This window comes from Pavona decussata, unplaced genomic scaffold (assembly GCF_977016875.1).
Source record: "Pavona decussata unplaced genomic scaffold, jaPavDecu1.1 SCAFFOLD_381, whole genome shotgun sequence".
NCBI lineage: Eukaryota > Metazoa > Cnidaria > Anthozoa > Scleractinia > Agariciidae > Pavona > Pavona decussata.
The window spans coordinates 294174-317163 of record NW_028145755.1 but is presented as its reverse complement, the minus strand read 5'-3'; the positions used below and the strand labels follow the sequence as shown (position 1 = coordinate 317163).

Sequence of the window (22990 nt, the reverse complement as noted above, 5' to 3'; positions counted from 1 at the left end):
CAAGTCTCTTCAGTGTTTATTATCTACTTCTATTATTTGATAAACAGACATACAATTAGTACACAGCTAGTTGCTATGATTACAGCCTGGCCTATTTAAATTTCTTTATAAAAGAAATATCTGAACATTCATTTCAAATTTCAAAATAAAATAGAAATCTTCATTTAAAATATGTCCATTCGATGCAAGATGTATCTTCTGACTTCATCAATTTGAATCGGTTTTGTGGACATTCAAACTTGCTGTTTCAACATTCATGTCAAGGTATTAGTTATTGAATAACCTTGAGCTGATAACGAAAACTCTTCCTCTGACAAGGTTCACTTTCTGGTACACTGGAGAACTGTGATCTTGATTCTTGCTACAAGTTTATACGAGTAAGCTTGTGCACTTAGGGCTGTCAAGGTGACATCACCCTATTTGTGAATCATTGTGGGATTCTTGTCCACATCCACACAGTTTATCGCCTTAGATTTCTCTACACTTGTCAAACGTTTCAGTGTGGTGGACTCCAAACTCATCCAAGGATAAATTCTGTGTCCACAGCTTCATTCAATTGACCAGCTTTGCTGAACTTGTAAAGGTTTTCAAGGTGATCTCACACCTTATTCATCCAAGGATAAATTCTATATCTGCATGGTTTCATTCACTTGACCAGCCTGACCTTTGCTGAACTTGTAAGAGTTTTCAAGGTGATCTCACACCTAACTCATCCAAGGATAAATTCTGTGTCCATGGCTTCATTCAGTTGACCACGGTCCTTGACCTTTGCTAAACCTGTAAGAGTTTTCAAGGTGATGTTACACCTAGCTCATCCAGAGATAAGTTCTGTGTCCATTCATAAAGTTTATCAGCTTGATCTTCCCAGTCATCTTCATCAAAAACTTCCTCTTCAGGGAATTGCATGGTGGGTGTTGGTCCCTCATGAGTTTCAGTCTGCAACAAATGTTCAGCAATAAGTTACATGTATTGTGAGGATCACCATCCTCCTCCTGTGGAAGGTCTTTGGATTGGATCACCACTCCTTTGGAAATTAAAATTTAGCTTTATACTTTCCTTCAAAAAATCTTGAAAAATTCCCCCCCCCCCCCCCCCCCCTCCACCCCCATCAAGAATTTCCAATAACCTTCCACTGGGTAGAAACAGATAATTTATTTCCTGCAACTGCACAATACAATCAGTCAATCAATGTCTGCAAGTGTCCAGCCTGTCACAGGGAAATGAGACTGGGGGATGCAAAGGGAAGTTCATGTGTGTCACAAATCAATACAATCATAGACTCATCACCTCATTGAAAGGATATTGATTTTATATTTCTGTTGTTATGAGGTTTTATTAGCTTCATTTCTACTTACCAATTTAGGAGAATCCATTCCATACATTTTCCTCATTTTTGCAACTCTTGCCTTAGCTTGGCGTGACCTCCTAACTGGCGATGGGTTGTTGTAATCTGTTTGTGGCTTTTTCCTAATATAAAAGCATTCAAGACGTACATTACAATTACTTTATTTTGCTTTTGCTAAGCCATGTTCGAAAATAGTGCAACTTAGAAGTGAGCTATGTATGGCTTACTAGCCATTATGTGCATCACAATAAAAATGTAGCCAACCCAGTCACTAAGTTCCATTGGTAAATTGAACCAAAGGGTTGTATCTGATCTTAATATTCTGGCACCAGTTGTCCAAAGAGTGGATACCTTAAAATCTAGCAGATAAATGTATTTTAAATTGGAGTGCATTTTATCCACTGGATGACGATTTATCCACTGGGTAAAGTAAACTCAGCTCTTTTAACAACCGAAGCCTGAATGTTTAATCATACCTGTACACAGGTATAGCTCTAATGCTAGCCACTTGAATTTCCTGTGTTGCAGGTCGGATTGTCAGAAGGTCAGGACATTCCTCCACTAGTCTGGGGGTTGTAAGACCAAACTCCACATACCCAAAGATATCACGTACAATGTTCTGACGTGGGATAGCTACATTGAAATAGAGAAAATATCCAGAGATTATTAAAATATTCTACAATGGTAACTTATAATCAGTACTGTAGGTACACTGTACATTGAGAACCAGTGCTGAAGCTAAATCATCTCTGATAAATGTGGGTTACCCCCAATTTTCTTTGTGGACAATTTCAATACCCCTAGCTTACCGAGATCTCCTTTAACCAACAGTCATGAGCCGAACAAATATACTCTTGAATAATTAGTAGGCACTGTACATAAGAAATCCGAGTTTCTCACTCAACAGACAATCCCGAGATGTAAAGAATGTATGCAAGAGGAGGTGCCATCCTCAAAAAAAATTATTGATCAAAAAGAGATCAGCTTGAACATTACAGCCACCTCAGCTGGGGTGTAGACTCAGAATGGCCTCTTTCATTATTCCCAATCATTTTTAATTATTTAATACACAAGTTCAACTGTACAAGATAATTAAACATATTTTAAACCTTTAAACCCTAACAGTGACCGGCATCAAAATTCTCCTTGCAATATCAAAGCTTATTCAAATTAAACCCCAAGGATATGGTCACCCAAAGTGAATTTTCTTGATATTTTAATAACTTCTCTCCAGTACTATTATAAGAAAAGTATGGGGACAAGATAGGAGTATTTGTTCTTTGACATTCATACCATCAAGGGTGAGTCTTCTCCATGTGTTGGATTTTCCACCAGTTTCAGCAGGGCACTCATCTAGATGGCTTAAATACTGTGATGAGAAAAAATGGTACAAATAAATTATTCCAAACCTCCAACAGTGATTTAAACAACTTACATGTACAGCTAGTCTCTGTCATGCATGACCAGTATTGTACAGTTCCAGAAAATATCCATACCCACCCCATGGAAGGTCACTGGAAATTTGAGGGGTTGGGGGATATCAAAAGCCAAATTGTTTTTATTTAGGAAAGTATGTGGGGGGGGGGAGGGGGGGGGGTCAAACCAAACAATAACAGCAACAAGTCAAATCCTACATACCTGCATATAATCTTTCATTGTTGTCACATCAATCTCATCTGTTATTCTGTCTTTTTCGTGCTGACATGTGTCAGCTATTAACTGATCATAAAACTTCCGATTTCCCATCAGTTTCAGGGAATCACTTGCTGCCTGAAAATAACAACAACATAATTTCGAAACACAGACAAAGCATCATGTTAGCTATTTTGATGTACTCAAACAAAGCCATCTGCCTCTTCTTTTAATACAGCTGACCACATGTTTTGATAGTTTGTCACCATACATCTAGTAAATTAGCATAAACGACGAAACTAACTACAAATAAACAACCTTCATAAATTGAAGGAGCTTGGCAAATTTTGTATTTTCCTGAAAATTTGAGTGAGGCATGTTAAAATAACATTAGTTTTTGAGAAACAAGACAAAGTGTTAAAATTGAGAATGGTGTATTATTCAGTGAGTGGACACGGGCAAACTCAGAAAAAAGAAATCCGAGCGCTCCTGTCAGGAGTTAAACCTAAGACCTCCCTTATTATTAGATCAGATGCTCTATCACCGAGCTACAAGAGACTCGTGGGCGCTAAGGCCATTAAACTAGATTCATGGGACAAACAACCTGTATACTGCGCGGACTGGAACGTCATGTGTGGCATATGCGCAATGGAATAAATTGTCAAAATTTTACCAAGAATGTATGACTTAGTTAGTCTCCCTTGTAGCCGTTTTTTGGGCTGTCACACAACGCTCCTTCCAGAAGAAGCAGCTGCTGACAACCCAAAAAACGGCTGCAGGGGAGACTATGACTTAGTGGGCCATTTACATGCATCAATACTTGCCAGATACATGCACCTTTAGCTAATGTTACATTTGCTTCATTTACCTCCGACGCAGGTTTGATGACTTTCTTCCCACAGTAATACTTGACACCTTGGCCTCCACTGTGAATGAAAATCTTGAACATAATGATGGGTGGGAACTCTGCTCCTCCAAATCTGTATGATGCGTAAAAAAAAATCAGACCAAAGGAATCTGTGCTGTTCTCTACGCCTGATTGCCATTGAGCAAGGTTTCTAATTATAATTGAGGGACATTCATGCTTGTGTTAATATTAAGTGATTAATTCTATACATTTTTTGAACTTGAGTTCTTGGGGGGAAGGGTTACTTCCCTATGTAAGGTACAGTAAGTAATGTGTGGCACCAAAGGGTATGGTTTTTGAGTCATTTTTGTCTGAAAGAAGCTATAGATTTTAACCACTAAATTGGTCTGAAATTCTGAAAACAAGTTTGGATAATTTTACAGAACCAGTATCGATTCTAGAAACCAGGTCTGAAAATGTAGATGAATTTTAGAAGGCAGGTGTGAAAAGGGTTACCAGAAAATTACATATTGTGGTCTGAAATAGGTTCAGGTTTGGAGAACCAAACCACACGCCCCACCAAAAGTTCGGAGGAGATCCCCCTCTTGTATCTGTATTCCCCTGCCCCCCCCCCCCCCCCCCCTCCTTGTAACCTGCTGTATCTACCTGAACCGCACTCTGGCTTGGACTACAGGATCCCGTAGAAGGTCAGCTTCAAGCGGTGATACTTTTCTCAACACTTCGTAGGTAAGCGAATGTTCCTAAAAAGAGCATATAATATTATATTTAGCATCGAAGATATTGATCATTGTGTAATATTAGACAAGGTTGTAGTCAATTCATTTGACAAAAACTTACCGCTGCACATATTGCGTATTTAAGCAACTTAAACATTTGCTTGTCGCGATACGAACACCAGAATCGTTCAATTTTCCTTGCTGCTTCGACCCTGGTAAGTCTGCAAGAAGACGACATCGAGCAATAAAGCAAAGCTCTAGAACCTCTTTTATGCATCCTTGTATATTTCAGTACATTTCATTCAAAGGGAAACAAATTCATACCGTGAACCAGGAGGGGCTTCATTAAGATTCTGTCCCATATTTTTCAGAAAAATTCGCGAAGCCAAGAAAGAAATAAAGGCAACTTGCCGCACAAAAGTTACGCAGGCATCACAGAACTTCAGTCGGCCATGTTGTTATTCACCCATAATGCAGCTGGTTGCTATGGAAGCAAATAAAAGGCTCGGGTCAGCTGCTGTCTTGGTAAGGAGGTAAGTACTTCATATGTGTCACTCTCTTTAAAAATTCAAAATGGCGTCCAATATGGCGGCTCCTTTTGGACGAAAGTTGTTTTGCAGATTTCTCGGCGCAAACAGGTATACGTTAACTCCGATTTCGATTTTATATCAATTTCCATGAAATATTTGATGTTTTCAGTGTATCATTTCATTTATTTTTGTCCAGAACACAATTATGGACAATTGGTTCCCAATATTCAACTGGTAGGTCTACTTCCATTTAAATTTTTACTGTGATCTTTCTTTAAATAATAAATTATTTGGATCAGAGAATACCTTTATAGATCATATTGGTGTTGGTATTGATTTAGTAATAATTGAGATCATATTACTAGCTCCATTTTATACACAAACGTACTTAGCGTGGTTACCAGTCAAGTGGCAATAATTTCTACACTTCACGAGAAAAGAAAAAAGAAAAGGAAAAATAATCAGAAAGAGTAAAAGGACAAAAACAATTGAAATCTTTGAAGCCTGATATTATTACGAACATACAAATCAAATTGGCGTGAAAATTTTAAAACCAAAAACAGATTTAGACCGCAGTAAATACAACTTAACTAACACGATTCCCAGTAGGCATGTTACTTAGGCCCCGTTATGGAGAAAAGTTGTCCCAGGAAAGAGGGTCACCCTCACAGCTGAGTCAACTGCAGCGACTATTTATATGAGAAAAAAGTTGACCCCTTTGCCCGCGCCAACAGCGCTCACGCATGCTCTGATTATCTCGTCTTGACAGAGTTGACCCGGCTGGGCGAGCTAAAGTGTTTATATGGAGAAAAGTTAGCCTGGCTAGGAGGGTGACCCTACCATTGAAAAAGGGTGTCCCGGCTAGGCAGGTCACCCTTCCAGCCGAGCCAACTTTTTGTTTCTCATGTAAACGGTTTGCCAAGTTTTGTAAGGGTAGCTCGGGTAGGTGAGTGACCCTTCTACCTGGGACAACTTTTCTCCAGATAAACGGGGTCTTAGAGGGAACTGGACATTCAGAAATTTTCATGAACAGAACAATTCTGCTCTTGTACATGCTTTCATCTTGTAGTAAAATATCTGTAACATTTTTATTGCTTTGTTTGTTCATAAGGTCCTAATGCAATCAAGAAAGTTGTCATAGCTAACAGGGGAGAGATTGCCTGCCGAGTGATGAAAACAGCCAAGAAAATGGGAATAAGAACAGTGGCAGTTTACAGTGATGCAGATGAGAATTCCATGCATGTAGACATGGTCAGTTGAACTTTGTGGAAAGTTAAGGATCAATAGGCCATTTCCGAGTTGCGGTGAACCTCAAGTTATGAAAGCGAGGCTAAGTGCAAAACTTTTCATATGACGATTAGTTTTGTTTGCGTATGAAAGAAAACTAATTTTCATAACAAAAACTTTGCACTTAGCCTTGCTTTCATAAATGGGTTAAAAGCAACTTGGAAATGGTCTATTACTTCAGAATGGTCAAACAATGTCAAACAAGTAATAGTCAAACAGAATGCTAATGGTCAAACAATATTTTGCTCTGAAACCTGAAAATAATATTCTTAACAGTGACTAAGAAGGAAATAACATAAATTTGCATAATAAAAAACACATCCCTCAGGTCCTTCTGCTAATCTCTTCCCATCGCCATTTTATTTCACTCTGTCGAAGATTGCGGCTTACCCACACAGTGAAGAAAATCCTTCTTTGGGAGCTACCATTTGCAATTATGCAAAGGAAACAAGAATGCTATACTAGGTACTACTGGCAGCTGGTCTTTTAGTGTTTTTAATTATCAAATCCCAAGCTATTATTATAACTATAATTGCTATCTTTAACTTACTTGATTCTGATCAGTTGCCATTGTGTTTCAAAGGAAATTGAAACCAGCTGAAATGTGGTGGTAATATGTAACACTGCAGTTGTGGACCTTTTTATAGAGCTATCCTTGAAGGAGCAGCGAGTTTGATTCTAAGAAGGACAGAAAAACCTCGGCTGTGAAGAAGAACAAGGGGCTGGGGACTTCCTTGGGGTGCTACTTTGATAAAAAAAATCATAGAAAATCCCAGATACTTTAATTTTCAATTTCCCTATTAACTAAAGAGTTAGTAACAACTCTGTAAACACACAAAGAACTTGCTATTCTAGTAGAGATGTGGATACCGAAATTATTTTCCAGGCAGATGAAGCTTTTCGCATTGGAACAGCAGCCTCAAGAGAAAGTTATCTCAAAATGGAGAAAATAATTGAAGTTGCAAAGCAGAGTGGGGCAGAGGTATAAACTGAATATAACCCCTTTGCATAATTTGTTATTGAAAACTGTGTTGGTCAATAAAAACAATTGCCGTTGGGAACTTTTTTTTTTCTTCTGTTCCACAGGCCATTCATCCTGGGTATGGCTTTCTATCAGAGAAACCAGAATTTGCTGAACTTTGTGAGAAGGAAGGTGTGATATTTATTGGCCCCCCAGCATCAGCCATCAGGGATATGGGTATTAAAAGGTAAACAAGGACTTAATCCTTTTACTCCTGTCCATTTGTGTTACGTCTGTAGTGAAAGTTTTGTTTTGGAAAATTAATCCAATCCACACCCCATCCCATGGAAGGTGTTTACTTTTAATGTCCCCCATCCCACTGGAAATTCTAATTTCTCTTTATACATGTACTTGAATCCTTTTGCTTCCCCACCCTCCCCTTCAGAATTTCCAATGACCCTGTGAGAAATACATGTATAATAGGCAAGGGGGGGGACACCAGGTACAATTAACAAATCAATGGCAGTTTTCTACGGTCTATGATACTCTTATAGATCATAAAATGGTGTCAAAAAATATTCAAAACTCAAGTGCAACCATGACCTGCTGGCAAGTGGTTTCACTGCCAAGTTTTGAACATTTTATGGCATCATTTTATGGTCTATTTATAGTTAAATATAGACCATAGAAAACTGTACTCTTATAGACAATACCTACCTGTATGAACCAATCAGCACACGGGAATTTTGATAGTTATTAAAATGCTTCTTTTTTTGTTACAGTACATCTAAGGCAATCATGGGCAGTGCTGGAGTGCCAATCATTGAAGGTTACCATGGTGAGGATCAATCAGATGAGAGATTAAGGCAAGAGGCAGAGAAAATAGGGTAAGAAATTTGCGTTTATTCTAATAATTTAATGTATTTCTATATAATTTAATGTATTTCTTTGTCTATCTGCATGTACAGCTGTAGGCATGGTGGTATATTTTTCCCTTTGCCGAAATGTAACAATGTTGCTCATTTTTTCTCAGTTATCCAGTCATGCTAAAAGCCGTGAGAGGAGGAGGAGGCAAAGGAATGAGGATTGTTATGACACCAGAGGAGTTTGACGCTGCTCTGGAGTCAGCCAGAAGAGAGTCGCTCAAGTCTTTCAATGATGACAACATGCTGGTGGAGAAATTTGTTGACACTCCAAGGTAAAACGTTTAATAGGAATGTGTAGCGGCTGCACTCAAAGCTATTTCGACAACTAACTTCACTCAAGTTTTGACACACCAATAACGCAGAGAAATACTTTATGGTTAGTCACTTCAATTTGTTATGACAAGTCAAGAATCCAAGATCATATAATTGTAAACTTACAGTCCCACTAGGCTGATTCCAGACCAAAATGTCAATGTTCTTCTACAAAAGGACTTCTGAAAAAACTCATGATCTGTTCGCTAACATGGCCAAAGACAACTAACTAAAAGGCAGTTTTGTGTGGAACTACAACTGCTCTACATCATGTCCGATTTGTTGGTAACCAACATCATAAACTAAAATTAATCATGAAGTCTGACAGTGACTTCATGTGTTAATTAGTCAAGGAAACGCCCTTTACTCGTGACTAGCCTAATTTATGAGGCACTCCTGTCTGTTACACTCTTTAGTTGTATTGTGACCCATGTCATGCTTTCAATTCAGACACGTAGAGGTTCAAGTATTTGCCGACACCCTTGGGAACACTGTGTACCTGTTTGAGAGGGACTGCAGCGTTCAGAGACGACATCAAAAGATCATAGAGGAGGCTCCAGCCCCAGATGTGTCATCTGAGGTGCGAAAGAGGATTGGTGAGGCAGCCGTGAGGGCAGCAAAGGCTGTAGGCTATGTTGGTGCAGGTCAGTTACTTGGATAAAAGACCAAGAAAAATTTAACAAGGATAAAATTGATTGATAGAAACGGATTAATTAAAAGTTGACCATACAGTAACTTATATGACCCAACTGGCCAATTTTTAACTGCGCCTTTCAATATGTAACATGTGAACTCTGAATTTCAAAACCCAACCAATTGTTTTGCGTTTTTTTACTGCTGTCAATCTAATAATTATGGAGACAACTGACTGACTGCAGACGAAGTGGATCAAAATCCACCAATCATAGCGTTTGAAATTGAGACCTTTTGAACTCACTGAGCCAAACTAAGAGGTTCACTTCAAGCTGATTGACTGTGACAGCAGTAGAAAATGCAACAGGTGGTTAAATCTTGAACTTCAGGGTCTGCATGTTATTGAAAAGCGCAGTAAATATCCGAAGACGTGATATCTCAGCTGATCATAGCCTTCTCATTTGACTCTGAAAATAATCTCCACTGAGTTTAGTGAAATGTCACCCACAACAACAATCATTTAAAGGTCTTTCTCACCTGGAAAATTACACTGGACAGACTTGTGATTTTGAGTTAGGAATATTTAATGACAACAGCTGTGTTTCATAATCATAATTATTTATATAACTGCATTATTTTTAGGTACTGTTGAGTTCATCATGGACAGAGACCAGAACTTCTACTTCATGGAAATGAACACCAGGTTACAAGTAAGTGGACTCTGACATGTACAGACTTCAGTAATTGCACTAGGTGTTCATTTCTGGAAAAAGAATGCTAAACAAGACTGTTCATCAACATCAAAGCTGTTTAACTACATTGTACTTAGAAGTTAGAAGAAGTTAGAAGTTAGAAGAAGCCTATAGTTAATAAGCCCCCGGCTTCTACAGGTAATTAGGCTTCCTAGCCTTTAACACATTTAATCTTGTAAATAGTTTAGTAGATTGTAATATTGTGTATCATCTTTAATGTATTTGTTGTATTTTTTGGTTAATGGCAAAATAAATGAATTGAATTGACTTTTGCAGTAACAGTTGAGGTTTGTCTGTTTTGAAATGTTCAGTACTTTTAAGGTGATTCCACCAAAAAAGAAGGAGTATTTAAAATTGTCAAAGACTTGGTCCAGTTCATGACTGTGTTATGAGCATTGCAAAAATGCAATAAAAAATGGGGGTCACCGCGCTCGTTTTTGTGCAACCTGGATGGCTATTATAGTAAATATATGACCCACAAGGTTTATATTAGGAACGCTAGTAATCAGAAAAGGGAACTATCATTTCTAGAAAAATTAATTTCTTGCAATAAAATATCGAAGCAGTTCAACAAAATTTACTTTAATCTTACACAACAAACTATTTTAATTGAACTGGAATAAAGATTATGAAAGAAATTAAAGATTTTGCTGCGTGTGCACGCATTAGCAGCACTACCTAAATACGTGCTTTTTAAAGCATTCAAATAAAAATATCTCAAAGTAGAGTATTAAACTTTTCTTTAAATCGTGATATATAGTGGCCAATCGTATGACATTTAAATTGATGCATTAAAAAATGGGGGTCACCGTGCTCGTTTAGAAGAAAAGGACCTGTCCATTTATTTTCCTGGCGAGCTTAACCTCAAGGAAATCCCGTAATGTTGTGCGCGCGCGCGCTCGTGCGCGCGCTAAATGACGCGCAAACTTATGCGCAGCAAGGATGCGCAATGCAATTCGGTGGAATCACCTTAAGGGTGTAAGTATCAAATTCTTGTAACTGTGTAGTATTGATCTGAGTAACATGATATTTATTTGTCCAAAGTCAGTGGAATTGTTGATGGTTTTGACATTGACAACCTGTGTTGTAGGGGGGCTTTGAGGTTGTATTCAATGGCCACAACAGTATCCAAAGTATCAGTGAGAGCAAGTTCTTGAAAGATGCTTTGTCACAATAATTATTGAAGGGGCTGAGAGCATATCATAACTGACTCTTGTGTTGACAAGCATTGTTCATGGAAAGCTCTACCAACAAAATTAAACACATTTCTTTTCCATCAGGTTGAGCACCCTGTTACGGAGATGATCACCGGACAGGATTTGGTTGAATGGCAGCTGAGAGTAGCAGCGGGAGAGACTTTGCCTCTTATGCAAGAGGACATCAAATTAACAGGACATTCCTTTGAGGCTAGGATTTATGCTGAAGATCCTGAAAGGTAAGAGTATTCTATTTCTACTCAGTCAAAAATTAGGAATTTGCCATTATTTAGTCAAGTTCACACAACCAGGTTTGAAAAGTTTTGTCTTGTCCAGTTCCCTAAAGTTTGAAGACAGATCCCAGATCCCAACAGGGCAGGATCAATTTCCAGTTGGAAAATAGAATGGCTGACGTTACTAAACGTTATATTCCATCTCTTATTATTGCTTGGTTCCCATATTGATAATATGCAATAATGCACATGAAATTGTCTGTAGTTGATTGTGAGTACTTTTTGTTATATACGTAGACACAAGTGATTTACTGGAAAATATGTACTACTTGTAAAATTCATACAAAACTACAACCGGGACCCAAATGACGTATTTTCCATAGTTAGGATATCGATATGGAATTATTATCAGTGACAGTGGTAAAACCCAAAAAAAATTCTTGTATGAACATCTTTTTGAAGGCTTACATTTTTATAGTGTTCAAATTGCAGGATTTTCCCTTTCATTACTAATTTAAAGAGTCAAGAATTTACTGTTGTAGGTTGTATATGATGTGCAGTAGCTGTGTAATAATATTATAACATTGTAATTAGGTATAATAATTGATTAGCCATCAGGATTACTATTTGGAGAATAAAAACTGTTTAAAATAATTTTTTTTTGGTCTTTTAAAGAGAAAAATTACATGGTGGCTTGAAGAAATGAATTTTATTTTCTTGTGTTACAAACTATATTTTACTCACTCACCGTACTCATTATTAAAATATTGTTTTTACCACAGACTCAAAAATAGAATTCATATCTTTGCGTCGCCCTGTAATATCCCCTCTATATCCTGTGATAGGCAAGTGATTCCCCTTGTATGATAGCCTGTCATTACAAATGTTGGTTTTGTTCTTCTTTCAGTGATTTCCTCCCTGGAGCTGGGCCACTCTTGCATTTAACAACACCTCAACCATCAGACAGAATTAGAGTTGAAACAGGAGTACGACAAGGTTCTTGTGAATTGTTTAACCATAAATACTTGTACTAGCAGACATTTACGAATGTGTGTCATTCCTGTTCCGTCTCAACACTTCTAATTTGTTAATGTTTACCTTTTCAGGTGATGAAGTGTCAGTCCATTACGATCCAATGATTGCCAAACTTGTGGTGTGGTCAGAGAATCGAAATCAGGCTTTGAGTTTACTGAAAGAATCTCTTCAACACTATCATGTATGTAGCAATCGTGGTTTACAGACTATGATTTACGCTTGCAGTTATTTACTACAAGTTGCAAAAAGAAAGCCCGAAAAGAAGATTCAGGCTTGAATGTGATTCAAACCCATCACCTCTGCAATGCCAGTAGTGTGCTCTACCAACTGATCTTTAATTGGGAGCTATCAAGCCTACTGGGAGCTGGTCAAATTGTGAGTTCGTAACATACCCGTTCAAGGATGAATAAATGAAAATGAATATAATATGACACATATATTTGAACTGTGGGTAAAAGATTAAATATAGAAGAAAGACCCTCGCAGTAGCCTCTGTCTGTGACGCAGGCTACCCTCACAGCAGCTGCAAATAGAAAGCCTAAACCAAAATTCAGACTAAGACTGTGACTTTGTTGGCCAGCAGTGTTGGAATCCAATCATACATGCATTGAGACCCCTGATGTTGATATTGAATTTTTATTCACGTGGCAATTTCTTTGCGAGAGTTGGCCTGACTTCAAAAACATCTGTTGCACTGCAACAGATTTTCAGAATCGGACTGATTTTCATTTTATGAATCAGTCATAAATCGGGTGTTTAAATACATGTACAATATGTGCTCCGATGCTGTCAGTTGACAAATCGCGATGTGTAAACCAGCCTTGACACCATTTGAATGTCATCAATCTCATATTGCAAATTAACCATTTTCTTCCCTTAACAGATTGTAGGATTGAACACAAATGTTGGATTCTTATCGAGTCTCTGTGAACATAGCCATTTTAAGAAAGGAGACGTACACACTGACTTCATCAAGGTATGTGCCCCCCCCCCTCCCCCCACCCACTGTAAGAGCCTCATCCTTGTTTCAAGTTCTCTTCTCCCTAAACCAGGCTTTTCCCAAACTTGATAGTTTCTTTTGTGTATTTTCTGTTATTTTAGCAACACTATCAAGACTTGTTTCCAGCCAAATCTCCTCTCACCCATGAGATGTTGGCTCAAGCTGGTCTGGGGCTTCTACTACTTGAAAGACAAGAACAGGAAAAACAAGCTTCAGCATCGAGTGGTGAGTGAAGCTCCCATGTCACATACAACACTGGTTTGTTGACGCAAGAGTTGTGGTAATATTTGTTTCTTTTTAGTGGATTTTATTAGTCCTCCTGGTCGATTGTTTTAAGTGTTTGGGATGATTTTCTTGGAACCATTTGTAACATCATCTTTTTTTAAAGACTTTGTGGACCACAATTTTGGAGGATGAAGACTCATATAATAATTATAGACATCTCCACAACTGTTTAAATATTATAATAATGCAAATGTTAAAATCTCTTAAATTAACTAACTTAAGTATAAAATTTATTTCTCTTCTATTCCTAAAGTCCATCCTCAGTCTTTGAAATCTGGTCTTCTTTCTCTCTACTGCGTTTTTGAAAAATTAATGTATGATTTCGGTTAAAATGATCACGTTTTGCACTTTGTAAATGCGCAAACAGAAGACCAAAACTCAGGGAACAAAAGCGTTGTCACTTAAAATAAACAGGACTGTACAGGCCCGCAAATGATCCCGGCCCGCAAATGATCCCCAGACCGGAAATGATCCCCAAATTGGACCGCAAATGATCCCCGGACGGGAAATGATCCCCAAATTGGACCGCAAATGATCCCCGACCGGATTTCGTCGCCTCATCAATAATTTATTATAGAATGGAATGGACTCGGGAATTTGGACATTGTATTTAAACTTTATACACTTCTTTTTTTTTTCTTATAACGCAACAATCATTTTATTTAAACGCTTTGCATGCAATTTTTTTTAGTTTAAAAATTACAGTGTAGCTGCTAAGTGCAAATAAAAAGAAAATCAATTGTCCTTTGAACTGGAACATACACGGTATATTTTCACATGTAACTTGTACGATTACAACGCCAAAAATGGGTACGAATTGTACGAAAATCCTTTTTTTTAATAGGGCTAAAAATACGAAATAAATCTTACAGTACAACCGAAAGGCCGTTAACAGGATAAAATATTGTTTTTGTTATTTCTTCGATACATCTGTGAAACCCAAGATCAAATAAGAACCAGAGGAGACGAGAATTTAAATACTCTATGCAAACACAACAAAAATTTAAGGCGGGTCATTGATGACTTTAGAAAGTTAAAAAAAAGAAGAAGAAGACTGAAATTGAATTGCCTGTTCAATGATGGTGAATCTCGCCCGCTATCGTCGCCTTTTATTCTTAGTCGGATCTTAGTCTTAAAGTGCCCGTGTGTTAATTTTATTTATTTTCTCACCTGAATTTACGCGTTTCATCCAAATCTTTCTCCGAACTTTTTTGCGGTATGTGTTGATTCATATACAAATAAAAATATAAAACAATGATAATAATAATAATCATGCAAGGGCACTTAAAGCATAACTATCTAAGTCGTCCAAAACTGATGTCATCGTGTAAATATGCTAGTATCATTTCGGGCTAATACGACTCATAGTCTTTCTTTAATTTTCGCAAAACACACTGCCGTCGGCATAGACCTGCATGAGTCTTTACTTAAAACATATATACCTCTTTTTTCTTTTCAGGCGTCTCTTCCTTGTCAGATTTGTCATTATCCCCTACACCGTAAATACTGGGGAAAAAAGCGAAAGCAAGCACAAGGGGAAACAGCAAACTCAATCGCGCCATTTTCCCACAGTAACCTGGTTTAAATTATGAGCTCTGTTCACTCCAAATAGCTGTCGCTTTCGCAAGTGAGGATTGTTTCCTTGTTCTCACGCTTCCAAAAAAAAAAAAAAAAGAAAAAAAATCCCACGTGCACAGGTAGTCCCAGCTCAAGCTGTGAGCGATGATCATCTTGTGACGGTCTCTTGTGCAATAGCGGTCACGGCGCAAGTATGGGAATGTTTTCTCATACTTGCGCCGGGACCGCTATTGCACTTTATAATCGGGCCTAGGAAGTAGAAATACTGTAAAGTTCTTAGAAGGGATGTCATTTTTATTAAGAACTTTACAGTATTCGTACTTCGTAAACTCGATTGTAAATATTCCCATACAAACTGTCATATTTTCGCAGTGACAGCGATTGCACAAGTGATAATCGCTCACAGCTTGAGGTTGGGCCACCTAAGCATATGTTGGACTGTCGAAAGGGTACCGATAAAGTTTAATGGCACGACCTTAAGTATCTTATCTAACATTTCTAAAACAGAGTTTTAAAATATTGAAGCAATAGCTAATTGTGAAGGAAAATGTATTTTCAAATTAAAGGTGTAATAATCTCCGAGACTGACACGTTAAAATCAATAGCTTTTATGTTTTGTCCAAAAATTAAATATTGCCAGATTAATTTTGTCTTTTAGCACAGTACGTTTACCGGTTTTTATTGTTGTTATAAAAGTCTGAGGAATTTGTGTTTTCCTCATATATCCGTGAACTGACATGGAGTCCAGGACATTCCTTCGTTTTGCGGTACATTTTATTAGAATCACTTCCGGTCCGGGGATCATTTGCAGTCCAATTTGGGGATCATTTCCCGTCCGGGGATCATTTGTGAGCCGGGATCATTTGCGGGCCTGTACAGGTCTGTTACTTTTACATGTATCATTGAAGATGCGTTTTCTGTATTGCAGATCCTTTTTCAGTGTGGAATTCTAACATTAGCTTTAGACTGAATAATATCGCTAAACGAAGGATACGCCTTGATGATGGAGACAAAAGTGAGCTCACTGTTTGTTGTTAAATAATAACACAAGATAATCCCAGGATGGGTACTCCTTTCTTCCCCACCCCAAAGGCTTTGGTTTTGAACTGTTTTCTTTCACAGATGGGGTCATAGAGTTTGTCATTTTGTTTTGAAATTAGGTATTTGTTTTTAAGGGACCACAAGGAGAAAGAGAAGGGGAGGAGAAGAATGGGACTCGTGCCTAAAACCTTTCCCCACCCATTATCCTTTGCCTCTCGCTTTGCATGCGCCCGATTCACCTTCTCCCTTTCCTCTTCTGTTTTAGATACACAGACATCAGGTCTGAAAACTGGTAAATTGAAAATGATACCCGATGGTCTGAAATAGGTCCAGAAATCCCATGGAATGCCTCCTTCCCTGAAGGGGTGGGACGTAAAACTGAGCTCAGTTTGATTATAACAATAGTCATTGCCAATTTATCTGACCATCTATTAAGTTCCAGTTAAAAAAATATACTAGTTTGCTATGTGTACAAGTCTTTGTGGATCTTTCTTGTATGCTAGCCTATTGGCTCAACCATACCAAACCCTTACTATCTCATCATGAACTGTATCCTGATATTCTGAATTTCTTTGCATATAGAGGTTTACATTATTGTTTCTTACAACAAGGATGGAAGTTATACATTAGAGGTGAGTTTCCTAAATTCCTTGAACCAATATTTTTCCGTTTGTGTATGTGCTGTTTCACTGAACTTGAAGGAATTACAGTCGAACCTCCTTTAACGGCCACCTCTCCACAACGGCCACCTCTCTACAACGGCCACTTTTTTTTGTCCCGGCTGACAGTCCATACAATAGCTCTTGTTTAAACCTCTCTACAACGGCCACCTCTCTACAACGGCAACGGCCACTAAAGCGCGTCCCCAACTGCCAAAATAACCTCTCGACAACGGCCAATTTTCCAGCGACTGACGGAAACATCAAGAATGGTCACGAAATTCGACTTGTACTTTTTTTTGTATACGTGAGAACTTTTTCTTAGAACATACTTAGAATATAGCTCAGGCTGAGAGTCAGTTAAGAACATTTTTATTTTGCTCATGTGTTTTTAGACTACGAGTAGGAGTTGCTAATTTAGCTACAGTAAGCATGAACTTGTCATGATAAACATGTTGAACTTCCCGAAAAAAAGGTGTCGTATTACACCCCTACCTGCCCATAACGGCCACCTCTCCACAACGGCCACTTTCTTATGTCCCCAAGGTGGGGTTCACCTGTATCACAAAATTAAAGTTGAAATTCTGTTGCTAGGGCTATGTTTTGTTTAATGTGTACGGACCATCAAGAGTGTTTTAAGAGTGTACGTGGTAACATCACAGAAAAGCCTTGGATCATGACGTCACATTGATGTCGAAAAAATGCCAAATATCGGTTACCATGGTACTTGTATCGTGAAAATAGAAACAATACCCTTAAATGTGTTTCTATAGATTCTTTTAACAGTCTTGAATTTTGTGTTTAGATTGAAGGACACCGCATGAATGCAAAAGGCAACCTACAAACAGAAGACATGAGGACATGCCTTACAGCTAATATAGACGGACAAGTCTCCAAATCATGGCTTGTTGATGAAGAGGGAACCATTCACTTATTCACCAAGGTACAAGGTTTTAGACTGATTGTCAAACCTATTGATAATAATATTAGAACTAAGCTATTGAAAGAAATGAGCAACCTGCTTTTAACAATAAATACTAACATGCTCTATGAGAGAAAAACGATGACTCCTCATGATTTCCGCCGTCTCCCAGCTCCGGTCTGTGATCCGGGCTCATTTTCCCGATCAGCAGCTGGTAATCGGCCTACCTTTAAGGGCCCTAGTCAGCCACACCTTTGTTTTTGTTTATATGGGAGAGTTTGGCTATATTTAATTCGCAGCGAGTCGAAAATGAACGAAATCACTGTGAAACTACTAGCTTCACCATGCAATATCAATAATTTCGATGGCATCGAAAATGGCGGAGGCTGACTAGGATCCTTTAACAGCGGGTGCATGTTTTTCTTGGCATCTTTGGTCCCCGGTTGCATCTTTTCCCACGTTTGTTACGCTCTACTTTGCAGCCAACATGGTTAGTTCATTGTAGCTTATTAGTTGATATTATATTTAATCCTTGTTTTCCCTTTTTTCTGATGTCATTTGCTGTTTGATGTTATGCGTTTTAACCATTTTTCCTCTTCATTCAGGATGGTTGTCACAAGGTTCATCGCCCAGTTCCTAAGTTCCTGAGGGGTGGTCCCTCAGCCGCTTCCCAAGGTTCCGCAGTGGCACCAATGACAGGGACAATCGTCAAGGTAGGTTACCCTTTGACCAGGGTGGATCACAATTTACCTAGCCAGGGTACTAGAACGGGCCTTTGGCGTCAAATCCTCATAAAAATCACCCCCCCCCCCCCCTCAAAAAAAAAAATGCATCTTACATTGCGTGCAAGGGTATGTCGTACTTTATAGCAGCTTCTTTAGGGTTACCCTATACCTTGAGGGGTGCCTCGCGTTTAAGTGATGTAGCGCGTCCAGTTTAAGCTGTAGATACCTAAACCCCTATATCAAATTAAAGGTTATAGGGGACCGTTCATTTTTTATGAGCATGGGGGGGCTGGTGGGATTTGGTTAATTGCCACTACGAAACTGTATGACCCCCCCTAGCATGCAATTTTTTTCCACATGGCCCCCCCCCCCCCCCAGCAGAACTATTTTTTTTCTGATGACCCCCCCCCCCCTCCCGCCCAACCAGAAACAAATCATACTCCTAACTTTAATAAAACGCTTATGTACTGTTTATATCAAAGATAAACGTAATTGTTACTGTGATTTCTTTACAGTACTATTAACAAGTAACCGTTCTCTACTTAGGTAAAGATTTCTCTTGTTTAAAAAAACGTTTTATAGATAGCAACACGTTTACGGCAACGACAAACCCTAAATTTCCATTTAGATTCTCAAAGAAACTATAAAAATTAATCAAGCAAATGGTTAACGTGAAATTACTCCCCTTCGAGTAGAAACAATTAATACACGTACAGATCTGACTAACAAAATACGGATCGAAGCATACCAATCAACGATTACGAGTCATATTAAACAGAAAAAAACAGCGGACGCACAGATATCAGTCGCGTAGGTAAGGGTTAGATAGGGGTGTTCGTTGAGCCCCAAATCTTGCTTACTAGGGGGGTCCGGGGGCATGCTCCCCCGGAAATTTTTGAAAATCTAGGTTCCCAGAAACCTCATTTCCTGCATTTTGAGACCCATTTTAGGCAAATCACAAATTTGTTTTACAGCAGCTTTTTGAGCTATATACATCATTCCTACGGCATAATTGTTTCAACTTAAACAAGAAAGTTCAATGACATTCCGCGCCCTGTCGAGTTCTGATAGCTATTCGATCTACTGGTAGTCATACACCAAGCTGGTAAACTGCATCATTCTCGGGTGTAGGCCTTCGAACAAATTGACTATCTCGTCAAAATTGACAGGCATATCATATTTGATATGCATTAGAACCAGGGCAGACATTCTACTCTCTCGCATGGTACACCTCATGTAATTGTTCAACCTCCTCATTAAGTGCTTTTTCTTCCGCCATTACTGATCTGTAAAGGGGGTTCGTTCGATGGCTTACGGCTCAGATTTACCGTCAACTGAAGTCACCAACAACAGTTCTATTATTAAAACTAATCTGGATGTTCACACTAGGCATACTACTGAGTCTACTGATACTCCTGGGTTCAAATAATTTACTAATCAACAGTCTTTATAAAAGTGAGTACTATTAAAAAGAACATTAAACAATCTATTGATATAGTTCAGAGTACAACCACTTTGTAGAAAACTACTCTCCCAAGGATGATTCAATAGTGAGACTGATACGTTTTTATATTAATTTGAACCTGTACAAACATAGGTGTCTACCTCAGTTTATATTCATTATTGCTTTTCCAACAGATTTGCTTCATTTCCTCAGTTGTTGTTAATATAAAATGCAGATTTCGACCTCAGTATGTAAAACAAATTAAAAGTGGTTAGGAAAATCGCATTAAATAAAATTGAAATAATATTCAATTTCTTCATCTGTTTCTGTGTTGAGCCACTTTCAATTTCCCCTACTAGCCAATTATTTCTGGTGACCCCCCCCCCCCCTCTTTCACTCATTTTTTTTTGGTAGCCCCCCCCCCTTTAGTGCCATTTTTTTTCTCGTGCCCCCCCCCCCCCCTAAATCCCACCAGCCCCCCCATGCTCATAAAAAATGAACGATCCCTAGAGCTGGCTATCAAACTATACCAAGAAGTTTGAAATAAAACGAATTGTCAAATTTTTCACGACTTCTAAATGCGAGCGTCCTAATCACTTTTTTAAAGCTACAAGTCAAAGCAAATTCTGTTTTTCACTAATTTAATTTGCTCCTCAGTTTCCAGACCCAAAGCGCTTAAAAAAGGTGTCTGCGTTTCGCCATATTCAATCGCAATGAAAAGTTACAGAGCATTTTCGAAATAGGATGAAAAAAATGTAGAGTGATTGTACAAAAATCGCTCTCAGAGAAAAAATATTTCGAAAGAAAAAATTCGCAGACATGGTTTTGTTGTTTATATGTTAAACTAGGTACTGTCCAAATTTGAGGGCAAACAAACAAATTTCTTTTTAGTTTTAGCTCTTTGAAGTGGCTCCTCCAAGTGAAAAAAATTGATTCGAGAAAACAGCGCTAAAAATTCGGCAATTCATTTTATTTCAAAATTCTTGGTTTAGTTTGATAGCTAGCTCTATAAGCTTTAATTTGATATAAGGGTTCAGGTATCTACAGTTTCAACCAGATGCGCTACATGGCTTGGACGCGAGACACCTCTGAAGGTATAGGATAACCTTAAGAAAAAACACCATAGCCTTTGTCCATGGCAATAAAAGTTTACAACTTGACAGCAATTTAAAGTTGAATTTTATCCATCCAGGTGTTTGTTGAGCCAGGACAAAGCGTTCAAGAAGGTGATACGTTAGTGATCATGGAAGCCATGAAAATGGAGGTAGGTTTTTATGCTTATACTCACGTGCAAGAGTGGAGAGGAGAAGTTTGTTGTCTGATTACCAGGTAGTGAGTGTACATGTACTTGACTTGTAAAGGCTGCCACGTCACGCTCAGCGAAAAGTCAGGGAAAACACTGTCCTTACCGTTAGTTATAAGAAATCATAGTTTCTTGGACCAATCCGAGATGCTCAGAACGTATGTACTAACAGTAAGCTCAGCTCTGACTGAAACACTCAGTAAGTTTAGGTTAGTGTGTAGTGTCCTTTGCAGCTGTCGTTTGGATTCGTCGAGCTACAGGAGCGCATTGCATGGCTAGCCCAAACGATGGCTGCGGAGACTAGTTAGTGTGCTAACGTCAACTTCTTTTATTTCTTCCTTAGCACGTTATTCGAGCACCGAAAGCCGGAGTCATAGATAAAGTGTTTTACTCTGCTGGACAGGCAGTTGACAGACATGCACAGCTTGTGCAATTCCAAGAACAAGGACCAGAGCAAAGTACTGGGGATGAGGAGGAGCAAGAGCCTGAGGCCGAGTGAAAAGATAATGACATCATCATAGTGGAATGGGGACGAGTGAAACACCTGGGTTTTTGGACAAAACACAGATGCACCGTCATTGATGTTCATCAACCGTTTTTCCCAATTGGCCATTTCTGAATTGCTGTGAACCTCATTATGAAAGCGAGGCTAAGTGCAAAGCTTTTCATGTGAAAATTGGTTTTGTTTGCATATGAATGAAAAAGAATTTTCATGGTAAAAACTTTGCGCTTACCTAAAAAACAGCAACTCAGAAATGGCCTATTGCTGGCCTTTTTACGTCATCGAACCAAGCCTGAAGAATTTTCGGTGCAGATTGATATCGGAGATTTAAATAACTTTTGTAAACTAAAGGCAATTTGGTACGGCCCTTAAAACTGAGGCACCAAAGTTTGTGGAAATAACAAAAAATACGCTAACATAGAAAGACGATGAAGGATTCTCCTTGGCGATGAACAAAAACACAGCAAAAGGAAAATGGTCGATTTCTAGAGGGCACTGTAAAGTTAACTGAGGAAAAACCTGTAAATGAGAAGTGGACAATGGTGAACTATTCGGTTGCAAAGTGACAAGATATTAAAGCAAGGGTAAAAATCTTCAATTGTACGTAATAAAACAAAATTTTACTCCCAGTCGGGGAAAAATGCAACTCATTCATACTTCTGTATTTAAAATAAAGTGGGGAAGGAACAGAAATGGGCTTGATCTATTTTTCTTTCTTGTCGCTCATTCATAGTTGTAATGGACACTTGTGCAGGCCATTTTTGATGGGATTTTATTTTGGGCAGCAACTTTACGACGATTTCCTGTTGATATGGTTGCAAAGAGAACAGGGCAGAGTGCACACGATATGAACCACTGTATAAACCTAGAATTTCCTTGGAGATCTCTCAAGGCAGCCTTTACGCTGCTGATATTGTATACACACTGCTCCTTAGGCAACAAAATCACAACAGATGAAATTGCAGCAAAAATTCCAGATTTTTTACACAGATAATTTTAACTTTCCACTTTGTAATACCACTAAAATTTGCCTTGTACACAGCCCACATCTCCTGTAACGTGCACTTTGACAGACACATCTCAGTCAGATTTTCTAGTACTGCAC

General features: G+C 38.5%; 2 protein-coding genes across 2 annotated transcripts; one reads left to right on the top strand and one right to left on the bottom strand.

The window, feature by feature from the left end:
* On the bottom strand, positions 1-5046 carry LOC146451927 (uncharacterized protein CXorf58-like). Its single transcript, XM_085098317.1, has 9 exons — positions 4886-5046; positions 4683-4782; positions 4491-4585; positions 3846-3957; positions 2984-3115; positions 2639-2714; positions 1822-1978; positions 1356-1467; positions 1-936 (listed from the first exon to the last, which is right to left on the bottom strand). Exons 1-9 carry the CDS (start codon positions 4921-4923, stop codon positions 790-792), a joined length of 969 nt encoding a protein of 322 aa, XP_084954443.1. The 5' UTR covers positions 4924-5046; the 3' UTR covers positions 1-789.
* Positions 5047-5089: 43 nt separating this feature from the next.
* LOC146451926 (methylcrotonoyl-CoA carboxylase subunit alpha, mitochondrial-like) lies at positions 5090-22578 on the top strand. The gene is made up of 20 exons (XM_085098314.1): positions 5090-5199; positions 5288-5325; positions 6203-6342; positions 7265-7360; positions 7465-7586; positions 8122-8226; positions 8373-8537; positions 9028-9221; positions 9853-9920; positions 11243-11397; positions 12299-12387; positions 12498-12607; positions 13310-13402; positions 13528-13651; positions 16218-16304; positions 16913-16962; positions 17795-17932; positions 18517-18624; positions 21273-21344; positions 21727-22578. Exons 1-20 carry the CDS (start codon positions 5135-5137, stop codon positions 21880-21882), a joined length of 2175 nt encoding a protein of 724 aa, XP_084954440.1. The 5' UTR covers positions 5090-5134; the 3' UTR covers positions 21883-22578.
* The last annotated feature ends 412 nt before the right edge of the window (positions 22579-22990 follow it).